This window comes from Balearica regulorum, chromosome 12 (genome assembly GCF_011004875.1).
Source record: "Balearica regulorum gibbericeps isolate bBalReg1 chromosome 12, bBalReg1.pri, whole genome shotgun sequence".
NCBI classification, from domain to species: Eukaryota; Metazoa; Chordata; class Aves; order Gruiformes; family Gruidae; genus Balearica; species Balearica regulorum.
The window spans coordinates 8,751,735-8,778,839 of NC_046195.1; the positions used below are offsets into that span (position 1 = coordinate 8,751,735).

A 27,105-nucleotide genomic window follows, 5' to 3' on the forward strand; every position below is an offset into this window, starting at 1 on the left:
TGAATAATTTTGTGACACAAGTTATCTCTGCTTGTCAAAAAGACTTTTAAAGATACTAATTCAGTTTCTTATTACACCCAAAGAAATCATTGGAGTAGCCAGACCATTAGAAGGGGAAGATGGAAGTATGTCCTTAGTTCAGATCATTGTGTCTGGAACTACAGCCTGGTCCTTATGATACTTCATCATAACCTTAAGGCTAGTTGCAGTTTGTGATTTTGAGAGATTTACAAGGCCTGTGCTGGTACTTGAAAGACTTCTCAGAGCTGTGCTTTTTCAGGTCTGCTTGAGGACTGATCTCTGTATTGAGATTACATTATTAAGGGTAATCTTACAGTGACAGAGGCATGGGTTTCAGGACAAGATGGAGCCAAATATTGATGAGCATGTTAATCAGGCACCAAACCTCTGAATTTCCAAGTTATTTTTTAGTTCTTTTTTTAGAAGAAAAACTGCAGACAGTAAGTGAATCAACTGTTCTTTCATAAGAGAGCAAATAATGTGCTGTGATTAATTTTGCATACAAAATGAAGTCTCAAATGTTTTACAAAGCTGAATATCAAACTAAACCAGCATTAGCATAGAACCAGAAAAAAGGTGAGAGATTTTTCATGGGGAGGGCAGAGGCTGTTCCAAATAGTGGACATTGCAGAAACCAGCTGCTTAGCTTAACTTTATTACTGTGAACTCACTTTGTCTCAGATTAGTGTGGGTCAAGATATGAAAAGTAGGCCAAATAAATTCAGGTGGTCATAATATGATTTACTGGGGCTGTATGTCTTTGCATTTACCCTTTCCTTCTCCACTGGCCTTAAAATATTCAGTTTGAGTTGGATATTGTTTTCTTAACTTCTGTATAGCTTATTATTTTAGGGAAATCCTAACTGCTTTATGTAGACTTGTCCATCCTTTAAAGTATAGGTATCAGTAATGTGTTCACAATATGCTATGGAAAAAAACTGAGGTTCTTTAATTTAAACCACTGTAGGTCTGAATGAGAGTGGTTTTGTATCTAAGCGTCCTGCTACTTCTGAAGGCAACAGTGTAACTCCAAAAAAGGCCAAGCATAATGAGGTTGGTGCTGGAAGCAATTCAGCTGTTTCACCTACAGTTAACTCTCCAACAGTAACACCATCACAAAATGTATCTTCAAAAGGTAGGGTAGATCATATGGTCTAGCTGTCAATCCATGCATCTGTTTCATGGAAAAAGCTAGCACTCTTGTAATGTTTAAGTTGATCAGTGTTATTAATGCTATTAAGGCAATGTAAATAACTGTTCTTATGCCTTAAAATAAGTCCTTGCATAGAAAGGTTTTACTTACCTTGACAAATTAATTACCTATTCAAATTTTACACTTTATTGTTTAGTAGGTATGTTTGACTTCATTATGTCGTTTAGTGGCTGTGAAAACAGATGATCAAAATAAATGCCTCTGACCTCATAGTCTTAGTTCAGAACTTCTATGTCAAAGAACTGAATAGAGAGTTGAAACTTTAAAAAACATCCAGCCAGAAAATCAAGGCTGAAAGACTTGTGTGACTACTGAATTTATCAACTAATTCTGATTGGATAAAAGGAAGAAAAAAAATCATTGTGGGAATGTCAGGCAAGGCAGCATGGACTCGGATTGTGGAATCTCCATCCTTGGAGATATTTGGAAGTTGACTGCACACAGCTCTGAGCATTCTGATAAGATTGGACTTGCTTTAAGTGGGAGGTTGAACAAAAACACCTCTACAGGGCCAACCTAAATTATTCCATGATTCTGTACTTCAACTAACTATTGCAAAGTGTGTTTTGCAGTTTTCCCCTTTCTTTTGCAGCAGCATTTTTGATACAGTTTAAAATAGTAGTGGGAAGGGAGGAGGGGGATTTCAGTTTCAAAGAGGATGTTCTTTGAAAGACCTTTCCCTCTACAAGAAGAGAGGTAGTCGAGCTGTTTCAGCATATAAATAATCAGGTGCGTTTTCCTCCTGAGCCAAAAGGTGTTTTCCAGCTGATTGTAATAGATGAGGATTTATTCTTGACTTTGAAATATTTCCAACTACATACTCTCTCCTATGATGTTAAAATGAGGAGCCTACCTACAGTGTGATTCTGTTTGAAATAATTTGCTATTTGGGGTTTTTGCATGTCTTGTTTGCAGCTGATTTGCTATCAGACTTCTCCCCAGTGACTAGAAGGAAGTAGCTATAACATGGAAAATTGCAGCAAAAGATTTTCCTCCACCCTGGGTTGGGTAAAACAGATATTGTGCTGCAGCCTATAATATACAAAGATAACCAGAGGATCTTACTAAATGCAGCATCAAAGGAGTAGATCATATTCAGTGAGAACCTTGCTGTTATGAGTGTACTTCTAAGCTGTCCCATGCTAGCATAGCAATTTCTAATCTGTCGCAGAATCTGGCACTGAAGCACTGCAGAACGCTAGATCTTGCTGCAGAACCTGTTTTCTTGCAACTTAGCTTGCGCTTAGCTGTGATGTGTCAAAATGTTTTACAAACTGTTATAGTGAAGACTTGCAACAGTTTTGTGGTACATCTCTTGCATGGCCATCCACTCATGTGAAGGACTTTCTGCTTAATTAAATTATTCTTAGCAATACTGTTATCTTCAAGGAAAAATACTGTTTGATCTATGTCTACCTCAAGGACTATGCAAGACGATTTTGTGAAAAAATGTACAACACTGTTGCATGGTTGTCTCAATTCATACACTTACTCATTCCCTTGTTATAAGGTTGGATGTATGTGTCTGTTTATTTTTATTACAGTTTTTTTCATAGCCCTGGCAGGGACTCTACAGTTGAGATGTTCCTCTGATTACTTAAAACTCTTCCTGTGTTTAACCTCTTCTTCTAAACTACCTACTTAGCATGGAGTCCTCCAGATCTGTGAATGACTTGAGAATGCAAGAGAACTTCATCTGGAAAAGTAGCTCACTTGCTTGATGTTTTTTGGCAGTTTGGAGAAAAATGGCAGCCTGGATTTACTCATTAAAGTTTAAGCTAATGCAAAGCTTTTTTGTTTTTGCTCGTAAGATATTAATTATTTTACGTTGATAACATAAATACTATTTCCTTTCATTACTGGGAGTAATTATTCAGAGGATTTATTCTCCAGATTCTCCAAAGACACCTTTGCTCAACAGGAATGATGCATCTGAATAGGCCTAGGTTCCAACAACTGTCCACAGAGAAATATTCTCATCATTGCGAACCAGATGGTGAAATTCCTTTCCAAAACCGGTTACCTGAACCCTATTGTGATGATGATCAGGTCATGACATAAAACAAGTTTTACATGTTCATTTGAGAATTAAAGTTCTTAAAACCATCAAAAATCTGTCCTAGCTGGGGGTGGGTGCACAGAATTAATGCTACCTTCACCCTCTTCTATTTTTTCCTTATTTGTTGTTAAGCTTTTGTAAAATTTGTTCATAGGTCTATATCAAACAGAACAAATTCACACTCAGTTTGAAAAAAAGGAATGATAGTTAAAAGATGGTTGTAAAACCTTGCTTATGGTCACTACAGCTACATCAGTTGTAATAGTTTTCATTTGAAATAGCATATTTTGCTAGAATAATAAATAACAATAAATCAAGTATTCTGCTTGTGAATTCTCAATCTTAAAATATTTTCGATTTTACAGGTACAAATGCTGTGTCAAGCACCATTAAAAATGGAGGACCTTTTCCACGAGCTTGTCCAAAGTGCAATATTCATTTCAATCTTATGGATCCTCTAAAAAATCATATGAAGGTAAAGCACTTTGGGGCTGGCAGACGTAATAAAAAACTTATCTGGGCTTCTGCTGGGTTATGAAAGAATGCCATGTTTTGATATAAAGATAGTGTGGCTTCTGGCTGCAATCAACCAGAACCCAAATGCTCAATGTCTTACAGTGATGGAGAGGAAGAATGAAATAGGGGAGCATTAAATCTTTCCCCTTTTTGCCTTATTTTTTCCAATTAATTAAGGTATATTTGCTGTGTCTGATTTCTCTCTGCTACAGATGTGACTTCTTGAACCATTGGCCAGATTCAGGTGAATTTGGTAGCTAAAACAGTTGTTAAGCTGAGGGGGAAGAAACCTAATTTGTAGTTCATACTTAAACACTGTGAGAAGCAAAGCTTTCAGAAACTAAGCTTCACTTGGTCTGCTTATGAAACTACTTGTTGTTATTTCTGGAAAACATTGTTTCCTGGAAAATATTTATTATTTGGCAAAGATTCATGCAATTCTCAGGCAAATGTGTTCCATTTCAGGGGGTGGAGAAGTGGCTTTGCATTCTGTATACCATGTGAATAAGCCATGCAGAGAGGAGTTTCAACTACGGTGTAATAGAATTTTGTGAGGCTTTGAGTTACTGTTAACACAGATCATTCTGATTTACTGGATTTAAGATACCTTTTTAGGTATCTTCAGCTTCAAAACACAATTAAAACCCATACATAACAGTGGGAAAAAATCAAGAGTTTTATCTTTCTCTAATCATTATTTATAGATAATAGCTTTTACACTGAGTGCATCAGCCAAATGAAAGAACTGTTGAAGAAGTGGGCTTACTTAGTATTCTTTAATTACATTTTTAGTTAAGCTATATGAGACAAATATACTGAGTTACACTTACACAGTAGGAAATGAACTCTTTACTGGCTTATAGAAAGTAGTCCTGCACAATAAGAACTGTTATTCAGCAGGAGAAAGATTTGTCCTCTGAAACATTCTAATTTTGTTCACTGTTGGAAACTTCATAGCATCTTCTGTATGAAGTACTTCATACTTTTTAAATGTTAAGTTTCCTGTTGTAGCTACTGGGTTAAGCATTCATTATGTACACATTACTCAAGCTTCTTTATGTCAATATGTGCTGTGTGACTTAGAATTTCTGAATTTTTCAGTAATGCTGGAAAGAGCTTTTGCAGGTTTCAACATATGTCCTCCCCAAATAAATAAAAGATAAAACTTTTCATTAAGTTGCCAGTAAACATATGTTTGTCAGCAAAATACTTGCATAAAAGCTGCTTTTCTCTTTCTCGTTATTAAATATAAATGAAGTAGACATTTTTCTAATGAGTAAGGCAACACTAGTATTCTGATTTCTAGCTTAAATTCATCTTACACGAACCTAGGAGAATAATCCCTTTTCACTGTTTATAACATCGTTTTTTATTACCTAAACACTGCTTAAAGATCAGTTACTGTTCAAAATCCATATGTGATATGAATAAAGTTGGTGTGTCAGAATTGAGCTTTGCATCTAACTCTAGTCAGCATCTTCAGTTTTTAAAATGCTTTTGTCATCGATGCAGTTTGGTAAGAGAGACTGATACCTTTGTCTCTGTCTCTTCTCCTCCCCCTTTCCATCCAGTATTGTTGTCCAGATATGGTAAATAACTTTTTCCTGGGAGTGGCCAAAACAGAATGTTCGAGCACAACAAGCAAGACTGCTGAATCTGAGAAAGGAAAATTGATTATGTTAGTTAACGACTTTTACTATGGGAAACATGAAGGTGATACCCAGCAGGTACAACAGGAGCAGAAGACTCATACGACATTTAAGTGCTTCAGTTGTCTGAAAGTTCTTAAAAATAATATAAGGTATTTGAACTCACTTCCTTAATTGTTTGTTGATCACTTACAGCCCATGTTAAAAATTTGTCTCTTTGGAACAGAATTTTTGTTCTTATTGAAAACTGATAATATTGGGTGACTGAACAGACATTGAATTAACTTTTACTATGCATGTATGGCCATAACTTAATTTTTTTACAGATTAGAGTACAAATTTTAGTGGTGTCTCACATAAACTGGAGAGTTTTGATGAGAGCAGTTGTAGGATTTTGGGGTTAGAAAGGGCAACAGAAAGTATTTTACAATTTGCTATCTGGATTGATGGTGATACCAGTAGATGCGAGTGTGAATTCCCTGTAGGGATGCACAGTGACTAATAGTTGGTGCTTTACTTATGTAACATCTGTTATTTTGATGGAATAATTTTACTTCCAAATGCTGCAAAAGAACTTCAGTAAGCTGTTTTAACAAGTAGATGAGTTTGTGTCATTGTTCCTTTGGAAGTTAAGGTCATTGAACTTTTTTTACATGCATTCTTCAAGCCAAGCTGAAGTAGCAGAATATAAAACTGAAAAATGGACTGTTTCTTCAAAGAGCACAGTCTGCAAGTTAAAATGAACAGGTTATGCTAACACTAGACCCATATTATTGAACAAACCTAAAGTTTCTTGTAATTACAAATATTAAATTTGCTATTAATCATTAAGTATGTATAAATTCTATGTAAAAGCGTCAGTAATTTGCCTTAAGCAACTTGAAAGTGTTGTATGTTGTTAGACTTTTAAGAGTTTACTCCTATTGATTTTATAGTTACTTTAAATTATGGCATTTCTTCCCTTGCAATTTCTCTTTTTAAGAGCAATAAACAATGTTTGATATGGGCTGACAGGTTTTTCTGTGCAAAATACTTTTCAAATAAGCCTCTCTTTGCAGTAGCATGAAAAGTAGTCCATAGAAAGAATAATTTTTTAAAATGAACCCAGTATCTTCAATACTTTTTGGGCACTATCTTCTACTCAGCATTATATGTGTAAGCTGTTGGTGCTATGGTGCCTATATGTTCCACAGCAAGTCATTAAAAATGAGCACTTAATTTTTTTCTTTGAACTTCTTTAGAGTCTACTTTCAGCCGTATTAATTTTTGCTGTAACTTTGTAGCTGTATTCCATAGTTTTATAACTTCAGAATTTTTATTCCAAGGTTTGTTTTATACCCCTAACCATTTATAGTGGACAAAATAAATACATAGTACTTCTATACTTCGAATGGAAGTTTTCTGCACCTTAATTTAGAATTCATCACAGTAATCCCTGCTTCCTTTAAAAAAAAAAAAAAAACTACTGTTGAACACACCGTTGAAATAACATTCTATTAAGGTAATATGCAGTTCTAGTGTCAGTTCCTTTCTTCTGCTGAAGTACCCACATACCTTCAGTTTTGTGGGGTGTTTCTGTTTTGTTGTGGTTTTTCTTTTTTAAGCAACTGCATGATATTAGAAGCTTGAGCTCAAGATACTATTCTACTTGCTTATTTGCTTTTTTCCAATTCCAAGGTCACCACTTTGAGAACTACATTCCTTTTGTAAGTGTGACCTACATTTAATAGTTCCTCTGGCTGTACTGAAATGAAGCACACTCAAAATGGAGCAGTTTTTGAGGTTTAACATTAGTGGGTTGTGACCTGCTAGTGTTGTCATGGGTGCCTAGACTTCTCAGCCAGAATAGGCGCATGCTACAGATAGATGGACATATTAATGAGTAAAAGGTGGTAACGTGAAGTAGTAACATGCAGCCAAGTTTCTCATGCTCTTCTGATTGTCAGCTGCACAGTGGCATTCTTTGCTAACTGTCCTTCATAATTCAACTTCAGTCCTGAATGCTTTATACAAAGAAAGCTCCTGGAACCCTGCCAGTTTTGAATGGAGGCGGTTTCAGATAAAGCTATAGTGTCCTCATTGCAGATCTGTTCTTGCTACTTAATAGTTTTCAGCAGAGCCAAAGTTATACTTCCTTCAGAATGTGGCTTTGAGACTCTGGTGGTGGTGAAGTGTGAACAGCTGACATGTTTTGTTGTTGTTGCCTTTGCGAGTTTCCTTTTATTTCAAGGCAAGAATTTTATCTAAACAAACACAAAAATGCAGTAGATTGCTTGGTCTTAGCACATGTTTCAGATATGTTGCATGTTCCTTGTAATAGTCAAGATTTCTCTTCAAACGTTGAAAGATGATTTCTGGCATAGTCAGCTTGCTTCAGTTTGCCCCACCCCCCCTTTTTTTTTGTTAAACAAATGCTTATTCCTTAGATTATTTTTTTTGAAATTGAGAAGTCCTTTCAGAGTACATGTAAAGAATCCTGTACATCTCGCATGTGATATGTCAAGTATTGTGACTGTTACAATGTAGGTTTTTGCACCTATTCACTATTGTTTAAAGGTTTATGAACCACATGAAACACCACTTGGAGCTTGAGAAGCAGAGCAGTGAAAGTTGGGAAAGCCACACCACCTGCCAGCATTGTTACCGTCAGTTTCCCACCCCGTTCCAACTGCAGTGCCACATTGAAAGTACACACACGCCTTACGAGTCGTCTAGTAAGTTGGATTGTGTCATATTGAACCTTTTTGTGACCTAAAATTTTTAGATGTTTTCTGACTTTTACTTTGCTGGTTTGTAACTTCAGAATAAAGCTATTGTACTTTAAGAGCAATAATCTTGAGGTTTAATATAGGAGCTGAGCACTCATTCAATTTCTGTTAGAGCAATATGTGTGGAAAAATATTTTTAAAAGCTTTTTTTTTTCATTGAAAAAGCCTGTTTTATTTTAATTGAAAAGTTTTGTTTTAATTGAAAGCTTGACTGCAAGAACTCATGTCATTTAAGAGCCCTACACACCTGGCCTCCTGAAATTGTACAGGGAATTTCTTCTGAAGAGTAGAATGATTGTTAGATTGCTTTAATAGATTTATACAGTTCGCATATACATACATATTATAATTTATCTACTTATGACCCCAAACAGATTTTTACTATTTTCTTATTTTTCCCTTTTTCTAGCAATTTGTAAAATCTGTGAATTATCCTTTGAAACAGAGCAAGTTCTCTTGCAACATATGAAGGACAATCATAAGCCAGGTGAAATGCCGTATGTTTGCCAGGTATTTCAGAGTGACTGTTACATATTTAGATTACACAACCTCCCTTTGACAGTCTTTACTTTCAATAAACTTTTAACAAGAAAGTGAAACTTCTTGTTTTAGGTATGCAACTACAGATCCTCAGCTTTTTCAGATGTAGAAACACATTTTAGAACAGTTCATGAAAACACAAAACATTTGCTATGCCCATTTTGCCTCAAAGTGATTAAAATTGGAGCACCATATATGCATCATTATATGAGGCATCAGGTAAGCAGATATTTTCAATCCTTAAAGCCAGAAAAATGCTAAATATATGTCATGAATCTCGGGGGCGGGGGAAGCGTAACTGATTTGTATGGTAGTTACTGGATAAGAATAGTTAATAAAATACGGTAGAATAATTACGACTGCTTCTTTTGAAAAGTCTTTAAGGGAATTTGTTAGACTTTGTCATGTTTTTGTGTGACAGCAGCTCCCTGTTTAAAAAAAAATCTCTGAATATCCTTGAAAGAATATCTCTGCTATTTGGTTTCTTCATTAAGTTGTAGTGATGTGTTCTGCTTTTCTTGAGGTTGCTGGCAAAACTTTCACTAGTTCAGGTAGAGAAAAAGATTATGAAGTACTGTTGTCTTGTAACTGGTAACCTGATTTCTCCTCTTAGTAATGATACTGCCTTGCATTTTCAAGTATTTAAATATTCTGTCTTCAATTCCTATGCAGTATCTTGGCTTTGTACAATATTAGGAGTTTGTCCAGTTGATGTTTTAGGAACCGGATAACCATTGCTTGAGACAAGCTAGGGTTGGAGATTGTTTGTCATGGCATTCATGCTTACTGTAGATTGTCTTCCATTTTTCTAAAAGAAAAAAGGAATATACCGTTGCACTAAGTGCAGACTGCAATTTTTGACATGCAAAGAAAAAATGGATCACAAGACTCAGCATCACCGAACGTTTAGGAAACCCAAACAGTTAGAAGGATTGCCTCCTGGAACAAAGGTAAGTGTTCATACAGGAAAATTAGAGGGAGCAAAGGAAAAAAATGTATTGGTAGAGAAAGATGTGGAATAGAAAGAAGCGCCTTTCTCTTTTCCAAAGCAAAGATGATTTTTTTTTTTGCCACCTCTAAAACTCTAAAACAATTGGCAGGCACAGTTTATGGTTTGGTGATCTGTGGTGTTGCACTCTGTCCAATACGTGTATATGACAGTAGTCCAGTCAGTGCTTTGCTTTCTTGAGCTGTTGCTTAATTTACCCCCTCCCTTTTGTCCTTTCTTGTGCTAGGAGAAAAAGAAATAGTCTGGATGTTGGTCTGAGGGGTCTCCATAATTTCTTGTGAAAAATTTTCAACTTGTGGAAGGTGGTGAGAAGTCATGTGGAGTGCAAGACCTTCTTTTCCATAGACAATATGTACCTAACACTGAGTTCACCGGGGCTTTCTTAGCTTCAGCATTTGGAGGGGGGGAACCTGCAATTTTCTGCTAAGTGTTTTATGAAGAAACCTGGGTCCCCTCAGAACACTTAGGCTATCTTTAAATCATTCTTCCATTTCTCAAGAAGAAGCCACTTAGACTAGGATTTTCCTGTAGATTTCAGGACTTTTTCCTACAGTTTTTTTTAATGAAATGTGAAGATATATGTCCTTTCAGTTGAAAGGAAGAAGAAAATTAACATTTTGATAGGTCTTAGCAGTTAATTTGCTGTAGAATCAGGAAGGGTGAATGACTGATGTTGATTGTGGTGCTTGGCAGAATGTCAAGCGCTGATTCTCTAGTCTGTGACAATACCTCAATTTTCTAAAGATTTCAGGGTCTTCATGATCTAATAAAAGCTTAAATTATGTTGAAATTTTGGTGTTAGTAGACCGTGACAGGATGTAGATGATGACACTGAAGAGCTTGGAACCAGGTTTAGAAGATGAGATGCTTCTAAACTATGGGTATGGGCAAGAAATATAACTAGGAGTCATGCTGCAAGTGAAAACTGGAGAACCAAATGTAAGGGCAAGACAAGGGGGTGCAATAATGCCAGATGAGAGGTCAGAAACCAGAATTAGTCCTTGGAGGTCTGGGATGAGGAGCAAAAATATCTGAAGGGGGTAGACTGGCTCATCATGAGGTAACAAGACACAGGGCTTTTGTTAAATCCAGGCACTGATAGGATTGTTTGGTGTTCTTACTAGGGCTAATTGGTCTGACCCTTCTGTTTCTTTTCGACAGGTATGTTTCTTTTAAGAGATGATGTAGTCAGTTGCAGGTCTGAAAGAGAGCAGTGTTGTCATGGCTATTTCCACCAAAACAAGAGCTCTAGTCAACAGTATTTAATCTTTTTCAAAGCAATCGTTACTGAAGTGTGTTTCTTATGCTATGATTTTTGTTCTAAAGTGGCTTAAACTTTGACACAATTAGAAATGGGAACTTAGCTTAAATATAAATAGAAAAAATTTTAATTTCATACTTGTAGGTGACTATTCGAGCATCTGTTGGATCTCTTCAATCAGGATCATCAGCTACATCTTCTGTTAGTACAAGCACCTCCACGTTTCAGTTATCACCAAAAGTTAAAAATACGACCACTAAAAATCATAACAGATCTAATACAAATAAGTCAAAAGCAAAATCAAAACCAACTACATCAAAGAAGCAAAATGCATGGACCAACAGCAAAAAAAAAAAAGAAGTTACAAATACAGCATTACATAATCTAAGGTAAAATATTAGCATTAAAAATATCTTTGTGTATATTTTGAATATAAATAATTGATCATTTTTTGATAACTTCTAATACTGCATTACAGAAGATTTGACCCTTCAGTTTTTCAGAAAAAGCAGGAGCATAAACTTTCCACACACTGGTACTGTGATTATAATTCTGAATCTTCACCACATTTTTTTGATGGTAGACTACCTTATGATGGAAGAACAGATGTTCTGGAAACTTTTGTTTTAAATTTAGAATTTTTCTCTGCACAGAGCCACAGACTCTTAAAATACTGACTCATTAGGCAGATTTATGTTTAAAAGTGACCTGTGGAGGTGAATATGTCTGCCTGGGTGTTCTTTGCAAGTTTTCTTAGGGAGTGAAAAGTATTTTCCCCCTTCAATTTTTTTAAGAGTTTTATTTGAAAGGTTAAGTCATGTCTGTCCTAGGAGATACCTTAGTTTGGGGAGCTACCAAAAAAAAAATAATTTGGTGTTTTATGGAGTAGAATATAATTTTATTGGCTATGATGAGTTAGCAGTTTCCTTTGTCCAAGATGGTAGACGTCTCCTTTCCAATAAGATGCTAACACTCACAGTGTGTAGCTCTCCAAGATATCCAAAAATGACCAGCAATATTGGGGGGCAGAGCAGGATTACATTCTTGCTTTGTCGATATTTCAAAGCTTGTGGGGAATGTCAGGGGTGACAGGAAAACCGAAGGCTTTGTCTGTGCGTCATGGTAGATGAAGCATTTCTTTGAAATCCTCCTTAAGTACATAACAGAAGCAGCTGAAGTTGGATGTTCTCATCTACTGCAGTGTCTTGTTTCCAGGAGTGGCCAATAACAGATGCTTACATTAACTGTCACTTTTTAATTAAGGTTATAATTATGATGACATTATAATTAAAGAGAAAATTTTCTTCATCTGTGCTAACATGTTAAGTATTTAACTGATGTATTTTTACATTCTTCATTTTTTCTCTAATGTAGGTGAGCTTGCTACTGACTTAAAGCAAAAAGTTTGAAATAGTTGTCTCATCTTAAAGTGTTGATATTAACTATTCACTTTTCCATGTTACCGTTAGGTATCGTTTGGGAGCTCACAAATGCATTGAGTGTTACTCGGAAATAAAAGATTTTGCAAGCCATTTTCCTGCTTATGTCCACTGCAGCTTATGCAGATACAACACTAGCTGTAGCAAAGCTTATGTGAATCACATGATGAGGTAAGAACTCTTCAAAATTTTTCTTGGGTTATCAAATACTTCCTAAATTCATATAAGGTGTGTTAAATTAGCTGAGTTTTGAACTGGGTCATAGGACTGGCAGGGAAATGTGTACGGCTGGATTTTTACTTGGTAATGAGGGCCTAAACCCCATGTTCTTGTTTTGAAAAATCCAGTGGTACAGAGAGTGCTCTGTCTTTGCTTCAGAGTTTCTATGGGATCTTCCATAATCATTTCAGCCAGACTTAACAAATAATGACTAATTGTTGCATGTTTTCTGGGTTTTAGATTGAAAACCTCATCTGATTTTTACAAGTGCTGAATTTATACAGCCGCAGCTATTGCTAATGAAATCTGTACTCAGAATACCATGTAAAGGATGTCTCAAATAGATTACTCAAGTGGATACTTTTTCTTATACTACTTCTGGTCATCCTTAAAAATAACATCTCATTTTGCAGGTTTTTCACTGATTGTGAAGCAGTGTGTAGGGTATTAGTGATGACAGCTGTAAAAAAGCCTGTTAAGAAAACAAATGCATTATAGAATTATACTATGCAATAATTAGACACAGATCACATAGCAGTGACAGTAAAACAAAATTTTGAAAACCTACTTGTTAATCCTGTGTCCTGAACAAGCCAAATGTCTTGCAGAAAAATACAGAATGCGGTTGTCTTTTCAATACATGTATGTGTAAAATGTCTTGGCATTTTTGAATGCCAGAATTCTTGAATTTATGACTGAAGTTTTAAAAAATTTTAGTGTATGTTTTACATGTTGACCTATTCATATTAATTTCAATGCTCATGTAAGTCCTAGGCTGAAAAAGTTTACATACTTTTATGCATATAACCTATTGATTGCATGCTTAAAAAAGTAATAAAAACTAATGTGCTTAATTCTGATGGTACAAGAGAAAGTTTACTCCAGAAGGGGAGAGGGGAGTCTAAGGTAAACGGTTCCTGCAGTTGCCCATGATCTGGGTATTGTCAAATTCAACCATGCAGTAAAATAGCCAGTCTTTTGTCCTTTGTCTCCTTGATATGCTAATGCCCCCCCTACTCTGACCCCTTGCAGCACCTATCATCACCTTTTTTGATGAGTATAACAAGAGATGGGGGGAAGGATGTTTCTACAGTAGCAGCCCCTGTACTCAGCTGCTTGCTTTTTGTTTCGTATGGGAGTACAGCGTTGGCACATACTTGACCTGCTTATGAAATAACTTACAGGTTGTCTGAAAATGTGATTTCTCATTTAAAGCCATCACTTCAAGAAGCAAGAGTTCAGCAAAGCTTAACTACTTTTGTGGAGCACTGTATAGTTACAGCTACAGTCCTTCAAGAGCTAAACTGCTGATGACAGCAATGTCACTATATTCTTGCAGGATTGTGCTGGTGGAGTTAAGCCTTGCTCCTCCCAAACTTGTTATTTACAAGAGAACTAGTATTTTAAATTAGAGCTGAGATTCACAAGCCTATAAGCTTTCAGTAATTTAGTGTTTTAGAATAATGCGGGTCAGTAATTGAGCCTTTTGTTTTCATTCCTTGTTATAAACAAATTGCAGTACCATGTACAGTGTAGGGTATATGTGGAGTAATGTACTCAAGAAAACCAGTCTAAGTGGTAATGTTTTCTTATATGTAGTTTTCACAGTGCTCGTCAAAGTAAAAGATTTTGGATCTATAAGAAGCATTCAGAAGAGCTACGGTAATTCAGCTTTTTTCAATTACAAATCATTATGGTTTTACTTTCTGATAGTGAACTGATTAGTTTAATGAGACTAGAGCCTCTTGAACATCTAGGCCTCCACAATTTAGAGCAGGGACATGAACACATTACCTCTTCCACTGGTAGTGTTCTGTCCAGTGATAAATATTTGCTATTTGTAAATATTTATTCTTTCATAACCCTGAGCAGTTTTAAAAAATATTTCTATGTCTTTATTTTCCAATTACTCGTAATGTGCAAAATAGGGAGGGGGCAAGGGAAATATACAAACAAAACCCAAGAAACTCATGCTTTACAGATAAAATTTCTGTCTGAAGTGGTGTTCTTTATACTACATCCAGCATGGAGATGCCCTGGTCATTGATGGGGATTTCTAGGTGCTAGTTGCAGTATAAAAAGTAAGAATATGTTTTGTGAGTTCTCATCTAAAGTTGCAGGAAATTCTCTTTAATTTTTTGTAGTCTGTCCAGTTGCTGTAGGCTATTTTCACAACCATGTTGTATTTATATTTCCCTCTTACTTTCTTTGCTCTAGAGGTGTGACTGTAGTGTGTCTTAACTGTGATTTCCTGACTGACGTTTCTGGCTTAGATAGCATGGCCACACATCTGAGTGAAAGCCACACTCATACTTGTCAAGTTATTATAGAGAAAGGTGAGTACATCTAGTGTCTCTATGTAGTACACATAAATAGTTACATGTGGATGTCTCTGTGTTATTGCAGTCTTTTTTTTCCAGTTGCATTATCATTATTTCTATGTACTTGGATTTGAAAGTGAGTACTTCTGCATTTCCATATTTTAAAATAATATTTTTAACTAAATTTTTTATTTTTATTTTCAGTTTCTGTAGATATCCCAACTGCTGAACAAGTACCTGAGTAAGTTTTTTGTTTTACTGCTGAATGTTTATTTCTGTTAATTTAGCGACAGATGGCCAAAATTTGCACTTTGAACTTGGGTTTCTTTTGAGTTTCATAGAATTTGAAATGTATGGATGAACGTAAACCTTTACTAATGCTTTTTGTTCTTACCATGTCCGCAATTACAAGAATGATTACCTACTGCAGCCAAAATCAAAACCAGGTTTTTGTTCAGTTTGGCCAAAGAGATGTAGATAATTCTTGCAGTATTAAACTTCTCAGTTCTGACTTCTAAATCTAGACATAATCAGATTGTTGCTTCAACTTACTTTTTTAATACATTTCATTAAATGAGTGTTCTATGTTCTTTACATAATTATTAATATGAATACAAAGTGACCTTTATTGAAGTAGGACAAATTCAGTCTTAGTCTTTTATAAATATTTAGAAAATATTTTCAGAAGTATGTTATTTATGAGACAAAGGTATACTGTTTTGTATTAACTGTTTAATTCTGACTTTCAAAGAAAAATTAATCTGAGAATTTTGGCTTTCAATTTTTTTAAAAGTTTTTGAAAAAGAAGCAGCAGTATCGTGGAGACTGTGTTGCAGGGTTTGCTTGGGTTGGGTTTTTTTTTTTTTTAACCTTACAAGAATCAGTGTACCAAGCCATCCCTGGTTATCCTGGAACAGTACCTGAGGCTTTACAGTGTAGCTTGTGAGCCCGCTTATGCCTTAATTGAAGGTTCAGAGGTGTGTCAGTTGACTCAAACATTTGAGTTCTTACTCATTTCAGAACGCAGGAACAGAAATGTCAATTAGACTGCAAAGAAAGATAGTTAAAAAGATGGAAGAAAGTAGTTTAACCTTGATTTAACAACCAGGTGTCATTGAGTCCATCTAGTCTATAGCAGGATTCTAAAAGGGACTCATGCGTGATGAGAGAACTTCCAACAGAGCAAGAAGTTCTTGGGCCTCTAAGCGTAAATCAGCCTTCACTGAGTTTTGGAAGTATCCCCAATAGGTTATTTCATAACTGTTAAGTATTTTCTTTCTTAGTTTCCGTAAAGTGGCCAGTAAGAGGGAGTACTAGAATAATCCATCATCTGACCCAAACATAGAAATACTTTTCTTTGGCTATGAGTAATAGTAGAGCAAAATATATGCTATAAACTTCAAACCTCTACTAGTAACTGTTTAGCATGTGATACAGTTGAATAAAAGTGGTGATCTGATGGGATGGCTAATAGACATTATTAAAAAGAATTGAAGGTATTCTAGCAGGAACAAATAGGGGAAGGAAGTTAATTTGGGAAAGCATTCCAAAAAGGAATTTAAAAAGTGAAATTTCTGATTTTGTAGTACAAAATATTGAAATTGGACAAAACACTAGAAAGAGTTGTATAGGAGATTGAGCTATATTCCCTTCATTAATCCAGGGTGGCTTGTGTCCTTTAGCAGTTTAGATTTCAGTGAAACTCACACAATAGAAAAATAAAGTGTTGGGCTGTGATACCTGTGGAAACCTTAACTTTTCTAGCTGGAGCTGGCATTAGGTGTTGGGAATTAATACTTGCTGAACTATATGTAAGGAAAGGTTATAGATGTATTGAACGGTGGGGAAAGAGGTACAGTTGTGGCAGACTGTTGTCAGTACTGCACAAGAATCTTGTTGTCTTGAATATATTACAGAGATGTCTTAAGAAAATACTTAGGAATGTTGGATATTCAAAGTATGTATTACTTAAAAACAGATGGGTGAGCACTGAAAAGAGTATGTGCAGGTTTGTTTCTGCAAGCTGTTAGATTAGGACAGATGCAGATAGCCATTATTTTTGAGAGCTCTGATTTGGCATAAGATTAGTTACTGGTACTACATGAGGTGATAGAATCTGTGATGGTGCTTTTTGAAACTGTTCATGCTCATAGACTTCATCAATTTCAGTAAATCTTGTCCTGTTCCGAATACTGATTCTCTGATACTTTGGACAAGAATATACCATTGCTAAACCTAAGAGCATGAGTATACACACCTGTGTAGCAGATTTTTTTTAAATTCGTTTGCAGTACAGAGTACACACAAAAATGTTCATCTTTTTGCGGGATGGTTCTTCATGGTACTCTGTGGTTTGCTTTGGAAGAAGAGGAACTTGCAGACAATATTCATAACTTTCTCTGTGTAGTTTCTCAATGATCTGTGAATATTTCTTCCCATTCTTTGACCTATAATTCAATGAGGTATGACTTGTTTATGGGGCTCTTCAGAATCACTTCATCGTCAGAAACAATGACAAATAGTTACAATCTTGAATGCTTTTGGATCTTCTCTTGCATCTCTCCGATGGTATCTTTTGGTATCTTTTATTATATATCAGACTGTATGTGTTATAAAACTCATCATTATTGCTAATGACCAGACATGTTCTGTGAGCTCTGTGTAGTGTTGATGAGACTGTCTTCAGACCAGAATCCTGCCATTAGTAATACAGATAACCTAGCTAGAGATGTTCCAGCAGGAATTGCTTTTTAAATTGTTGCTCTACATAAAGTTGCCTTGTTTGCTTAGTGATCCACCTTGTGCTGACGGAATAAGGCTTAATAACTATGCCAGTACTCTTCTAATGCTCGACTCTCTGCTTTGCGCAACAATTAACGTATTTTTAAATGAACTGACAGCAGACATTTTTGTTGCAGGGGAGTTGAAAGTGAGCAGGTATCCTATACTGCCTTGGCTCACTGATACATCATTGTGGACCAGAAAATTGAACCCAGTCCAGCTTGGGAGTATTTTGGTATGTAAGTGAACAAGCATCTGACCAGACCTTTTCCTTTTTCTTCATGCATTGAAGCTGTGGTATTCTCTTCTTGCATCTTTTAGGCAGCAGGTCTGGTCTTTTCTCCCAATATTGTAGTCTGGCAAAGGCCCTTCTGTGATAATGTTCTCTGCTTTGCAGCATTGACTTGCAGCTTTTTGGGGGCTATACTCCTTCGAAAAGAGGCCTATCAGGAGTTTCACTTATGCAATGCAGTGTTTCTTTGCTGCTCATTTGCAGTGTTTCTTTGCTGCTCAAGTCTATTGATATCATCCCAAGCAAGTGTAAATTATGATGTGTCTGTGTTGACATCAAAGCCCATTTTTTTCTGAACTTGATCCTAGCTTCTGAAACTAAAGGGCTTTGTCATTCTCTTTGGGTGTTCACTAAAACATACAAGTCCCAATCTATTTACTATTCAAGTAAGTTGCATTTTTGTCTGCCAATGACTTTACAGTATATAGTGGCAAAATAGCTTTGAATGACTTCTGTCATATGTAACTGCGTAAAATGAATCTTGGCCAAAGGAGTTTATTAGCTGCTTTGCTCTGGTAGCTAAGGTTCTTTTTGCTCCTAAATACTGTAGGAGGAAAGCATGTGATAGAAGCAGATATATTTATTGAGCCTTGATTCTGAGGGTGGAGCAGCCACAGTTCATTCACACCTTGTTCTTTTGGTATCATCTCTCATCTTCAAGGATGCTCTGCTCAAGCTGCTGAGACATCTGCTGCTTTTGATTTCACTGCTTCTGATTTCATCTTCAGTTCTAGATTATCTATGGCAAGTTTATCCATCAACAGGTTGTCTGGATATATGATGAGCTTTCCTTTTGTCATGATGAACGTCTAGTATTCCTCCAAACTCAACCTCCTGCTTACAGTGGCTGTGTCTTGGTTGAATCTCTCATTTACTAGCTTCCAAGCAACCTAATAGATAGAGCTAATCTTATTCTGAGATCAGTCACTGTTATAACCTCCAAGTTATAAGAGATTATTTTTGATGAATACAAGCTGTCCTTGATTTGCAGCACTTCCTTTTTCTGCATAATCAAAATCTCTGAGATTAATCATTTTTTACTGGTGTTTTTGTCCTCTTCACTTCTAGTATTCAAACAGTAACAGTGTTGGTGATAGTGAGCTTCTGCAGCCGCTGTGGTATTGCTAATAATAGCAAGGATCCTGTCATCCATTGTCTCTTACGCATATTTTGTGATTGAGCATCTGCACGCTTACTCAGTATTCTAAAGTCTCGTTCCTTTTGCTACTTTTTTTTCTTCTGACAGAAGCTATGTTCCATCTTGAATGCTGTTCAACTTCAAGCATCAGTTACCCACTACAGGTTTTTCTTGCAGGACTTTTCTGTTTTGACACAGCAGCATTCAAAAAAAGCATAGTGGGTTTGTGTTTTCATTGTGAACATGCTGTTGCATTTCAGAGGAAGTTGAATCTGTGATATTTCACTTTCATTCAGGTTTCCAGCAACAACAAAACTGGAATATGATTACAGATTTCCATGGCTTTCAGAAACGTTCTCTAACAAATTCCCGGAAGCTGCACTAGATTGACACCTTGATTTGACATTATGTGGATTATGCCTCTTTTGAATGCTCATTTGGAATATTATCATTTGATTCTTTTACAGCTTTGCTACAGAATTTTTTTAAGTTTCAGACTTGCAGTTAAACTATTTGTAAGCTACCTACAGATTTTCCAACATTGTGTAAATAGTTCATGTAAAAACAATTGGCAATATGACATCCTGTTTTCCATTTGTGTGAGGATCTCAGAAAAGTTACTCACGTGGAAAACTCATAACATAAAACCAGTACTAAACCATGCAAGTAAACCTGCCTGACTCATGATTAAATATCTGCGATGGTCCCAACAACTACAAAGTTACATGAATAATGCAACATATTGGACCACATCTGCAAGGACTGAGCATGAATATGCATAGTATAACCAGTTCAGTTTATGGTCAAAGAATTGAGATTTCATTTGTATGTACCTTAACCTGTCTCTTTTTTGTTATTTTTAGGATGTTGAGTGTCACTGTATTACGGGTTCTTAAAAGACATGTAGTTGCAGGGCAACTCCGTTTGATTAGCAAATTCCATATTACCTTTGTTATGAAAGTTTTTCTGACAAGAAAGTAAATGTTTCTGTTATTCTGTTAAATGTTTGTAACTGTGCAGTTTCAGGTGTAATAACACTTTGCTACACATTATAATACTCGTAAGTTATTATGTAGTCATCTTCATTGCTAACCCCATTTTACAGGTGAGAAACTGGAGACAGTGTCAAGTAACAACAATGTCATAGTCTTTCCTATCCTATTCAGTCATTAACAGTGTAAAACACCATAGCATAGAAGCAACTTTTTCTTCTCTCTAACTACGCATTTACATGTACCTTCCCAGTAAATCATACAATCAGATATATGGGGGAGAATTGTGCTTTATGAATCACCAGCTCTACTTAGAGTAACATCTTTCAAAATGGGGAATTTCTGCTAAAAGTTGGAGTTCTTTTAAAAAAACAAAAACCACAAAACCAACCCTTCCATTCTTTTGGTTGTAAAATAGATTTATATTTATAATGCTGGGTATGGTTCAGTTGACTGGCTGGAAGGCATCTTGAGCCACTTAACATAAAGTTGTTTTCTAGAAATTCTTGAAGCTACAGTCATCCTAGAAAAGGTTACTTTTGGTTAGGAGTGGACAAAAAAAGGGATGTTTGGCAAAAGATTCCAGCTGAGTTTCAGTACTGCTTACCCAAAGAAGCTGAGAGTGCCACTCTTTGGTTGCAAGTAAACATGACAGATGGCTGGTAAGACAGTTGCTCAGGATTTGAGCTCTCTTGAGTGTGTGCAAATAACATTACTTTGTGAGAGCAGGGGAAGCAATGAGTACTGAATTTCAGAAATGAGAATACTCTTATCTGTGCTTGGACTGTGCATTTTAGAGTCTACTTGTTCCACTGACTCAGTATGTCTTCTATTAGTCCTAGGTGATTCCTCATGTATCAAATAAAGTTTCATATCAACCTGAATTTAGACTTTAAGGTGTCTAAATTAATGTTCTTTCTTAGCTTGCTTTTATTCTGAGTTTCTAGGGGTTTATGGCCAATCTATTCTTTTGAGTATTTCAAGCTGAAATTGTGCTCTGCTGCTACGTTTTGGGGGCATTTTTTTTTTTAAGGGATTGACAATTAAGGAGCATTTTTTCATTTTCTTAAGTAGAATTTTATTTTTACATAGAATAAAGAATCTTTGAAGAGTTACAGAGAGATTTCAAAATAGTGGATCAGCAGGCTGTACTTACCAGAGATGGTCATGATTTTTTGTTTTGTTTTCATAATGTTCTTTCCAGAAGCACTGTAGGTCCACAGATATAAGAAAGCACCTAGCCTTTGTTGCTGTTTGAGAGCTATGAGATTTAAGACTTCTTATATCATTAAAGTGTTGGGAACATCACAAGGTGATAGTTTTCTATGGTTTAGTATCCATTAATGAAACTTGTTTTAATTATAAATTAGAAGGAACTACTTTCTAAAACATATTACTAAACAAAATATAGATTGAGAATATATGTCAGGAATCCAAGGTAAGCCATATCAACAAAGATGTGGTTATCACAATGTTATAAACTCTGTTTACTTCCAGAACAGCATAAGTAGCCATCTTGGTTCTGTTTTATAAGCTATAAACATGACCACGGAAATCTATTGGAATTTGAGCATGTAAAATAATGTTTGTAATGTATTTAAAATGATCTACAGATATTGGATCCAATTCATACCTATTTGATGGCAAAACTTAGATTTACTCAGACAAGAGCAACAGTATGTTTTGCCTTTGGATATACAATATCTGATTTCTTTGTGTCTAAATTGTTCTGCTCTTTCAAGAGTGACTGTTTTTAGACAAATTACTGTTTCCAACGTATTTAAGTTCTTGCATAGAAATCATTAAAGCAGTGAAGCTAAGCTAAATATTTGGTGTTGCATCATCTTTTACTAGCATTGCTAGCTCATGATTAAATACTTGAGAGTATTTAAAGTCTGACCCCAAAAATGTATTGTCATTTGATTTACCCTGATCATTTTTCTTACTGTTAATTAGATGAGCATTGTTTCAGTGCTATCATAGCAATATTATTTTAAAACAATCCTTTTTGTAGTTATTTTTGCCATCTTTTATTGCAAATTAAGATGTAATAGATAGTTCTAAATGGTTGTATATACTACGGTCCAAGTTGTTGGTTATCTGCTAGAACATCAGCGTTAGAAAGTGTTTATGGTGTGCTGAAAGTATGTGCTAAAATTCTTTTAAAAGAAGTCTGGGTTTAGCACTGCTTTCTTGGATTAAATTTGGAAATATACATGTGGTAGATATCAATCTAATATTAGTACACATTTTAAATAAATTTTAAGTTGGTAAAGCTGTTTCTTCTGTCAAGTATTGTGTACCTTGTAGATAGTCATTAAGACTCGCTGAGGTTGTGAATCATTTAATTTATGATTAATAACATTATTTAAATACAACAGAGGCAACAGCATACTTCAGCAGATTAAATTTGCCTTTAATGCAGCATCAACAAGGAAGATACAAGCATAAGCAATTTTAAGTGGTTTGTTCTGTTTCCCCTTTTTACAGGAAACCTTTGAAAGGTTAAATTTTATATTAGAACTGGTGACTTAAGATTTTGTAGGAGACGTACTTCTTGCTGTCTCTGCGATAGCATTTTCTAATGTAAACACAAAAAATCAATTTTAGTGATGTTGTGATAAGCTGTTTAATTAATGTGGTTTTAAAAGTCAATAAATGTAAATAATTTACAGCTCATCTAATGAATAGACTGTGCCTGTGAAGGCATTTTGAGGGAACTGAGTCCTTTAAATAGTAGTTGGAGGTCAGCTGCAATGATACACAGTTGCTCTAAAGTAAATTATGGCTGTGTTGTGGCTGTTTGGATTATGGTAGACAATTAAAAGAAAACTGAGCTTGTTTTGCAGAATGTTTTTGTTGGGTCATAATGTAGCATTATGCACTTAATTTAGCATTTCAGATCTTAAATACTTCAGTCATGGTTTAAAAAGGCCTTTATGGTGAGGAGATTATTTCTCATGTAGAATTGCTAACCATCTTAAGACTGTTGCTTCCTGCTTTTCATGAGGCAAGATAAATGTAACAAATTACATGAAACAAGTTTATCTTATAATTTCTGTATACCATATAAACCATTTTAAATTCTGAAATGCTCTTCTGGAACTCTGAAGTATGTTTAAGGCCGGAATAAGTATCAACTTAAAAAATTGATTTCAGGTTACCAAGTTGCTTTCTTATTATGAGTATCTTCATCCTTATCTCTACTTTAACCATATAGTATTTTAAAATTGAATCTTAATTCATTATCCACTAGGTTAAAGACTGAAATCTCCATTAGAGAGAGAGAAGCTAAGTTGGAGGTAATGTCTTTTCTTTTCTCCACATGATCTAACAGTATCTGAACTTCACAACTAGTTTGAAGATTCAAGATAATTATTTTTAATTACACATATACTATAGGGTCATGGTGATCAGAAGATATGCATACTGCAAAAATCTAGCTTCCTGTGTTTTACTACAAAAAGATATGGCAGTGTTGGAGGGATATCTTTACTATGTCTGCCACACCCAAAGATTTCCAGTTTGCAGTCAGTCCGTTCTGGTTCATTTGTATGCCAGGCTCCAGTGAAGGAACAGTTTAGTTGCCTTATGTATCTTCATCTTCAGGGAACTTGGAAATTGATCTGAAATATAACCTGACATCTGGGTAAATATTGACTCTAAACTGTAACTCTTTCAGGGTGGTTTTTTTTTATTTGTACTTCTTTAAAGAGGAAAATCTCTCAAAGTGCTTCTTCAGGCCTGAGATGTTTGTGTTTTTTCTAGGTGTGTGTACAAACTTTCCCCTGTTTTCTGCCTACCAGGAAGCTAAATGATCTCAAAGTACATATTAACTTTTTTCAAGAATATAATCTTTGGGTTCTGACTTTACAAAATTTTCTTCTGTAAGAAGTCATCTTTCTGTTGCCTGTCAAAAAGGGCAGTCTGTTACAGAAATACCAGCTGGTAAGAGAGTGGGAGAAGTCCTCAGATGTAGTAAAGATTATTTTTTTTTGTAACGCTGCTTGCCTGCTTTCTAAAATGCAAAGGGGTTGATGAGGGTTTTTTAACAAAAGCAAAGATTTTGTAGAAATATGAGAAGACTGTTCATTCAGCAGCATTAAGCAAGATTCTCAACGTACACAGTAACATGTTTTCTTTCCATAGACTCCATTACCGCTTCAGGTGTGTTTTCTTAGTTTTTAACTTTTTTTTTTTCATCCCATATTGTGTTTTGGCATTACAGAAGGTGTTGAATTTGCTTTTTTTTTCCTCCACAAAATTGTGTTCCATAATATTGGCTTTCATTTAAAAATAAAGAAAAAAATGCAACATCCACCCCAAACAAAACAAAAACAAAAAACAACCCGCACACCATAGTCCTCGTGGTTGGAAAAGATGGAGAATACAGACAGAATAGACTACATTGATAGCTGTCTGAGCTTGCAGGACATCTGAACCAAGACTTTCAGAACAGTGAGCTGCTGTTCAGTGTGGTCTGGGCCATGTGGAACCTCTAGTTGTTTTTTCTAAGGTGCCATGGAATGCCTGTTATTTTGCTGCAGCCAGCTGCTTGACATTTGGGGTCTTGGTTGAAATACACAGCAGGAGGTCAAAGGACAGACCCGTAGGGTGCTGAAGAACCAAAAATATAAGTTGATGAATCGGGTTGTTCAAAAACAGCATTTAAAACTCAGATGAGTCAGGAAATCTTCCTTTCTTGGTAGTTCCCAAAGGGGAATGTGGTCAGCCAGGGCAGAGGAAGATGGTGCATAGGGAAGAAGGTTCTGTAGTAGAAAGTAGAGCGCAGTAATTTTAAGTCGGAAATTGTTTCTTAGCATGGGTCACGTGTATGGGTTTTGTACGACAGAAATACAACAAAGTATGATAGAAGTAGAGCAAAGGGTATGGAAGATAGAGTAAGCTTAATTTTACCATACAATTTTAAAATATTTGCTGCATAATTTGGCCTCATTGAAGCAAAATACAACATCTCTGTGGGCAAAAAAAATACTATGCTAAAAGTATTTAACATGTTTACACAGTTTTATATACTTAAGATGTTGTGATACAAATAATCATTTAAAGTGTTCATCTTACATACAGTGACCTTTTCTATTTTAAAATCAAAATTAACTTATAGTTGTATTCAGACAGAAAAAAGTTTAATTTCTTGATTTTGTCATTTAGGCCCTTTCAGTTTCCTAAATGAGAATAGGATTATATCAGTAAGATGCCCTGTAGCATAGGGGATGCTTTTAGAAGACTGGCATGATGGTTTTCAGTCACTTCTTTTCTGCTGTTCTAAAAATGGGGAGGAAATTGCCTTTGTGTTGTTTAGAATTAAAAAGTTATTTCATTGGTTAAGTTTTTTAATAGAGACTCAAAAGTTTCTTCTGTGACAAGCATTTATTAAGAATCTGTAGGGCTGAAACACTGTGTAATGCTTAAATATACTTGCCTCAACTTTGTCTGTCTGTCTTTTCCTTTGCTTTTTTTTGCTACCAAAACACAAGTTTAGTTCAGATTATTTTTCCCCTCCAAATAAAAAGCTGTCCAGACTTAATTTCAATTATACCTGGATATAATGAATAGGATGCAAACTATGGATATGAAAAAGGCTACAAGAGTTGCTTCAAAGTTTTGCTTTGTTTCTGTGGGGTTTTTTGTTAAACTTGGAAGACTATTTGCAAACATCTGTACTGAGATCCATGCTCACTGTCTTCTACGTAGCAGATTTATGAGAATGTCAGTGTGAAATTATTTCTGCAACTTAATATTGTAATCAGTTGCTCATGAATGAAAAACAAAAGCATTATCATTAATTATTACAGAAAATTTCAAGACCTAGTTTGTCTGAAGGAAAAACAGAAACACCAGCTTTTGAAAGGTAAATACAATGATCAGCTGCATCTTGAAATCAGGTACATAAAATAACACATGCTGTGTTACTTCTCAGGTAATTGGGCAAAAGTATTTAATTAGTATTTTCATAATATGTATTTTTATGATAGAAAACTTTGGCGATTTTAATGTACTTACTCAACAAGATATTTAGAATATAGGTTCCAAGTGTCAAAATGCATTCTTAGTAATGCTTAAACTGCAAATTAGTCAAGATTCACAAGACATTAAATAAACTATATAGAATGTTAAAAGAAGCATTTTTTAAATAATATTGCATATAAGGTAACAGTATTACTGGGGCAATTGGGGAAATGATTTTAAAATACAATATAAAATGTTAATTCTTGGGTATTCATTTAGGTGTTTAAAAAAACCTAATTTGTAGAAAGCATACTCAGTCAAATTCTTAGCAGAGCAAGCTAAGTGTGAAATTCAGTAACTAACAATTATAGCTCTACACTTAGAGATGTAAAATTGTGGCATTTTTAATGTCAGTCTAGGGCATTAATTGAAATCTTATAAACTTCTTTTGGCATGTATTGTGGGCAGACTTATACTTCATATAACTAATCTAAATTATTACTCCAGATCCTGCAGCCTGAAATGTCTTTTAAGTTAGTAATCTTTCACAATTGTTGGTGCTAATTTAACCTTTAAAAGCTTATTTATACTGCCTTTAAAAAAAAAAGTCTCTCTGTAGGTTACTTTTTCTTGGAAAAGGTTCTGCTTTATCTCTCTAGTTATGTGCAGTGTGGGACAAATAATTTGAAATTTTACTTTCACTTAAAATACTTGCTTAAGAATTGAGACTAAATGATTCAGGTATTAGAAGCTAACTCTGTCTTTAAGCTACAGATTAGTAAACAGTTACTGTAATTCTAATTGTATATGATGTACTACTTGCTCCTATCCTTGTGTTTAAGTAGACAAAAATAATTTTTATATGTAAATATGTTCTGTGTTTTCTGTTAAAACTTTGATACTACTTTATGGGCTTT

At 35.2% G+C, this 27,105-nt stretch overlaps 1 protein-coding gene and 1 long non-coding RNA gene across 14 annotated transcripts in view; both read left to right on the forward strand.

The window, feature by feature from the left end:
- ZNF280D (zinc finger protein 280D) overlaps positions 1 to 27,105 on the forward strand; it is a 50,847-nt gene that overhangs the window by 17,742 nt on the left and 6,000 nt on the right. For 3 of the 13 annotated variants that reach the window (XM_075764961.1, XM_075764963.1, XM_075764968.1), the window contains 14 exons: positions 989 to 1,156; positions 3,659 to 3,768; positions 5,381 to 5,610; positions 8,015 to 8,172; positions 8,636 to 8,736; positions 8,839 to 8,985; positions 9,582 to 9,716; positions 11,181 to 11,425; positions 12,506 to 12,646; positions 14,294 to 14,356; positions 14,912 to 15,030; positions 15,220 to 15,256; positions 23,475 to 23,520; positions 26,035 to 26,090. In XM_075764961.1, the coding sequence (XP_075621076.1) occupies positions 989 to 1,156; positions 3,659 to 3,768; positions 5,381 to 5,610; positions 8,015 to 8,172; positions 8,636 to 8,736; positions 8,839 to 8,985; positions 9,582 to 9,716; positions 11,181 to 11,425; positions 12,506 to 12,646; positions 14,294 to 14,356; positions 14,912 to 15,030; positions 15,220 to 15,256; positions 23,475 to 23,520; positions 26,035 to 26,090 (1,756 nt within the window). Of the gene's footprint in view, positions 1 to 988; positions 1,157 to 3,658; positions 3,769 to 5,380; positions 5,611 to 8,014; positions 8,173 to 8,635; positions 8,737 to 8,838; positions 8,986 to 9,581; positions 9,717 to 11,180; positions 11,426 to 12,505; positions 12,647 to 14,293; positions 14,357 to 14,911; positions 15,031 to 15,219; positions 15,257 to 17,933; positions 18,032 to 23,474; positions 23,521 to 26,034; positions 26,125 to 27,105 lie in introns of those variants that run through there. The other 10 variants (XM_075764965.1, XM_075764966.1, XM_075764969.1 and 7 more) reach the window with 8 other exon arrangements.
- Positions 21,763 to 22,262, forward strand: LOC142603567 (uncharacterized). The gene is made up of 2 exons (XR_012837510.1): positions 21,763 to 21,933; positions 22,004 to 22,262. It is a non-coding gene; the product is annotated as an uncharacterized LOC142603567 (long non-coding RNA).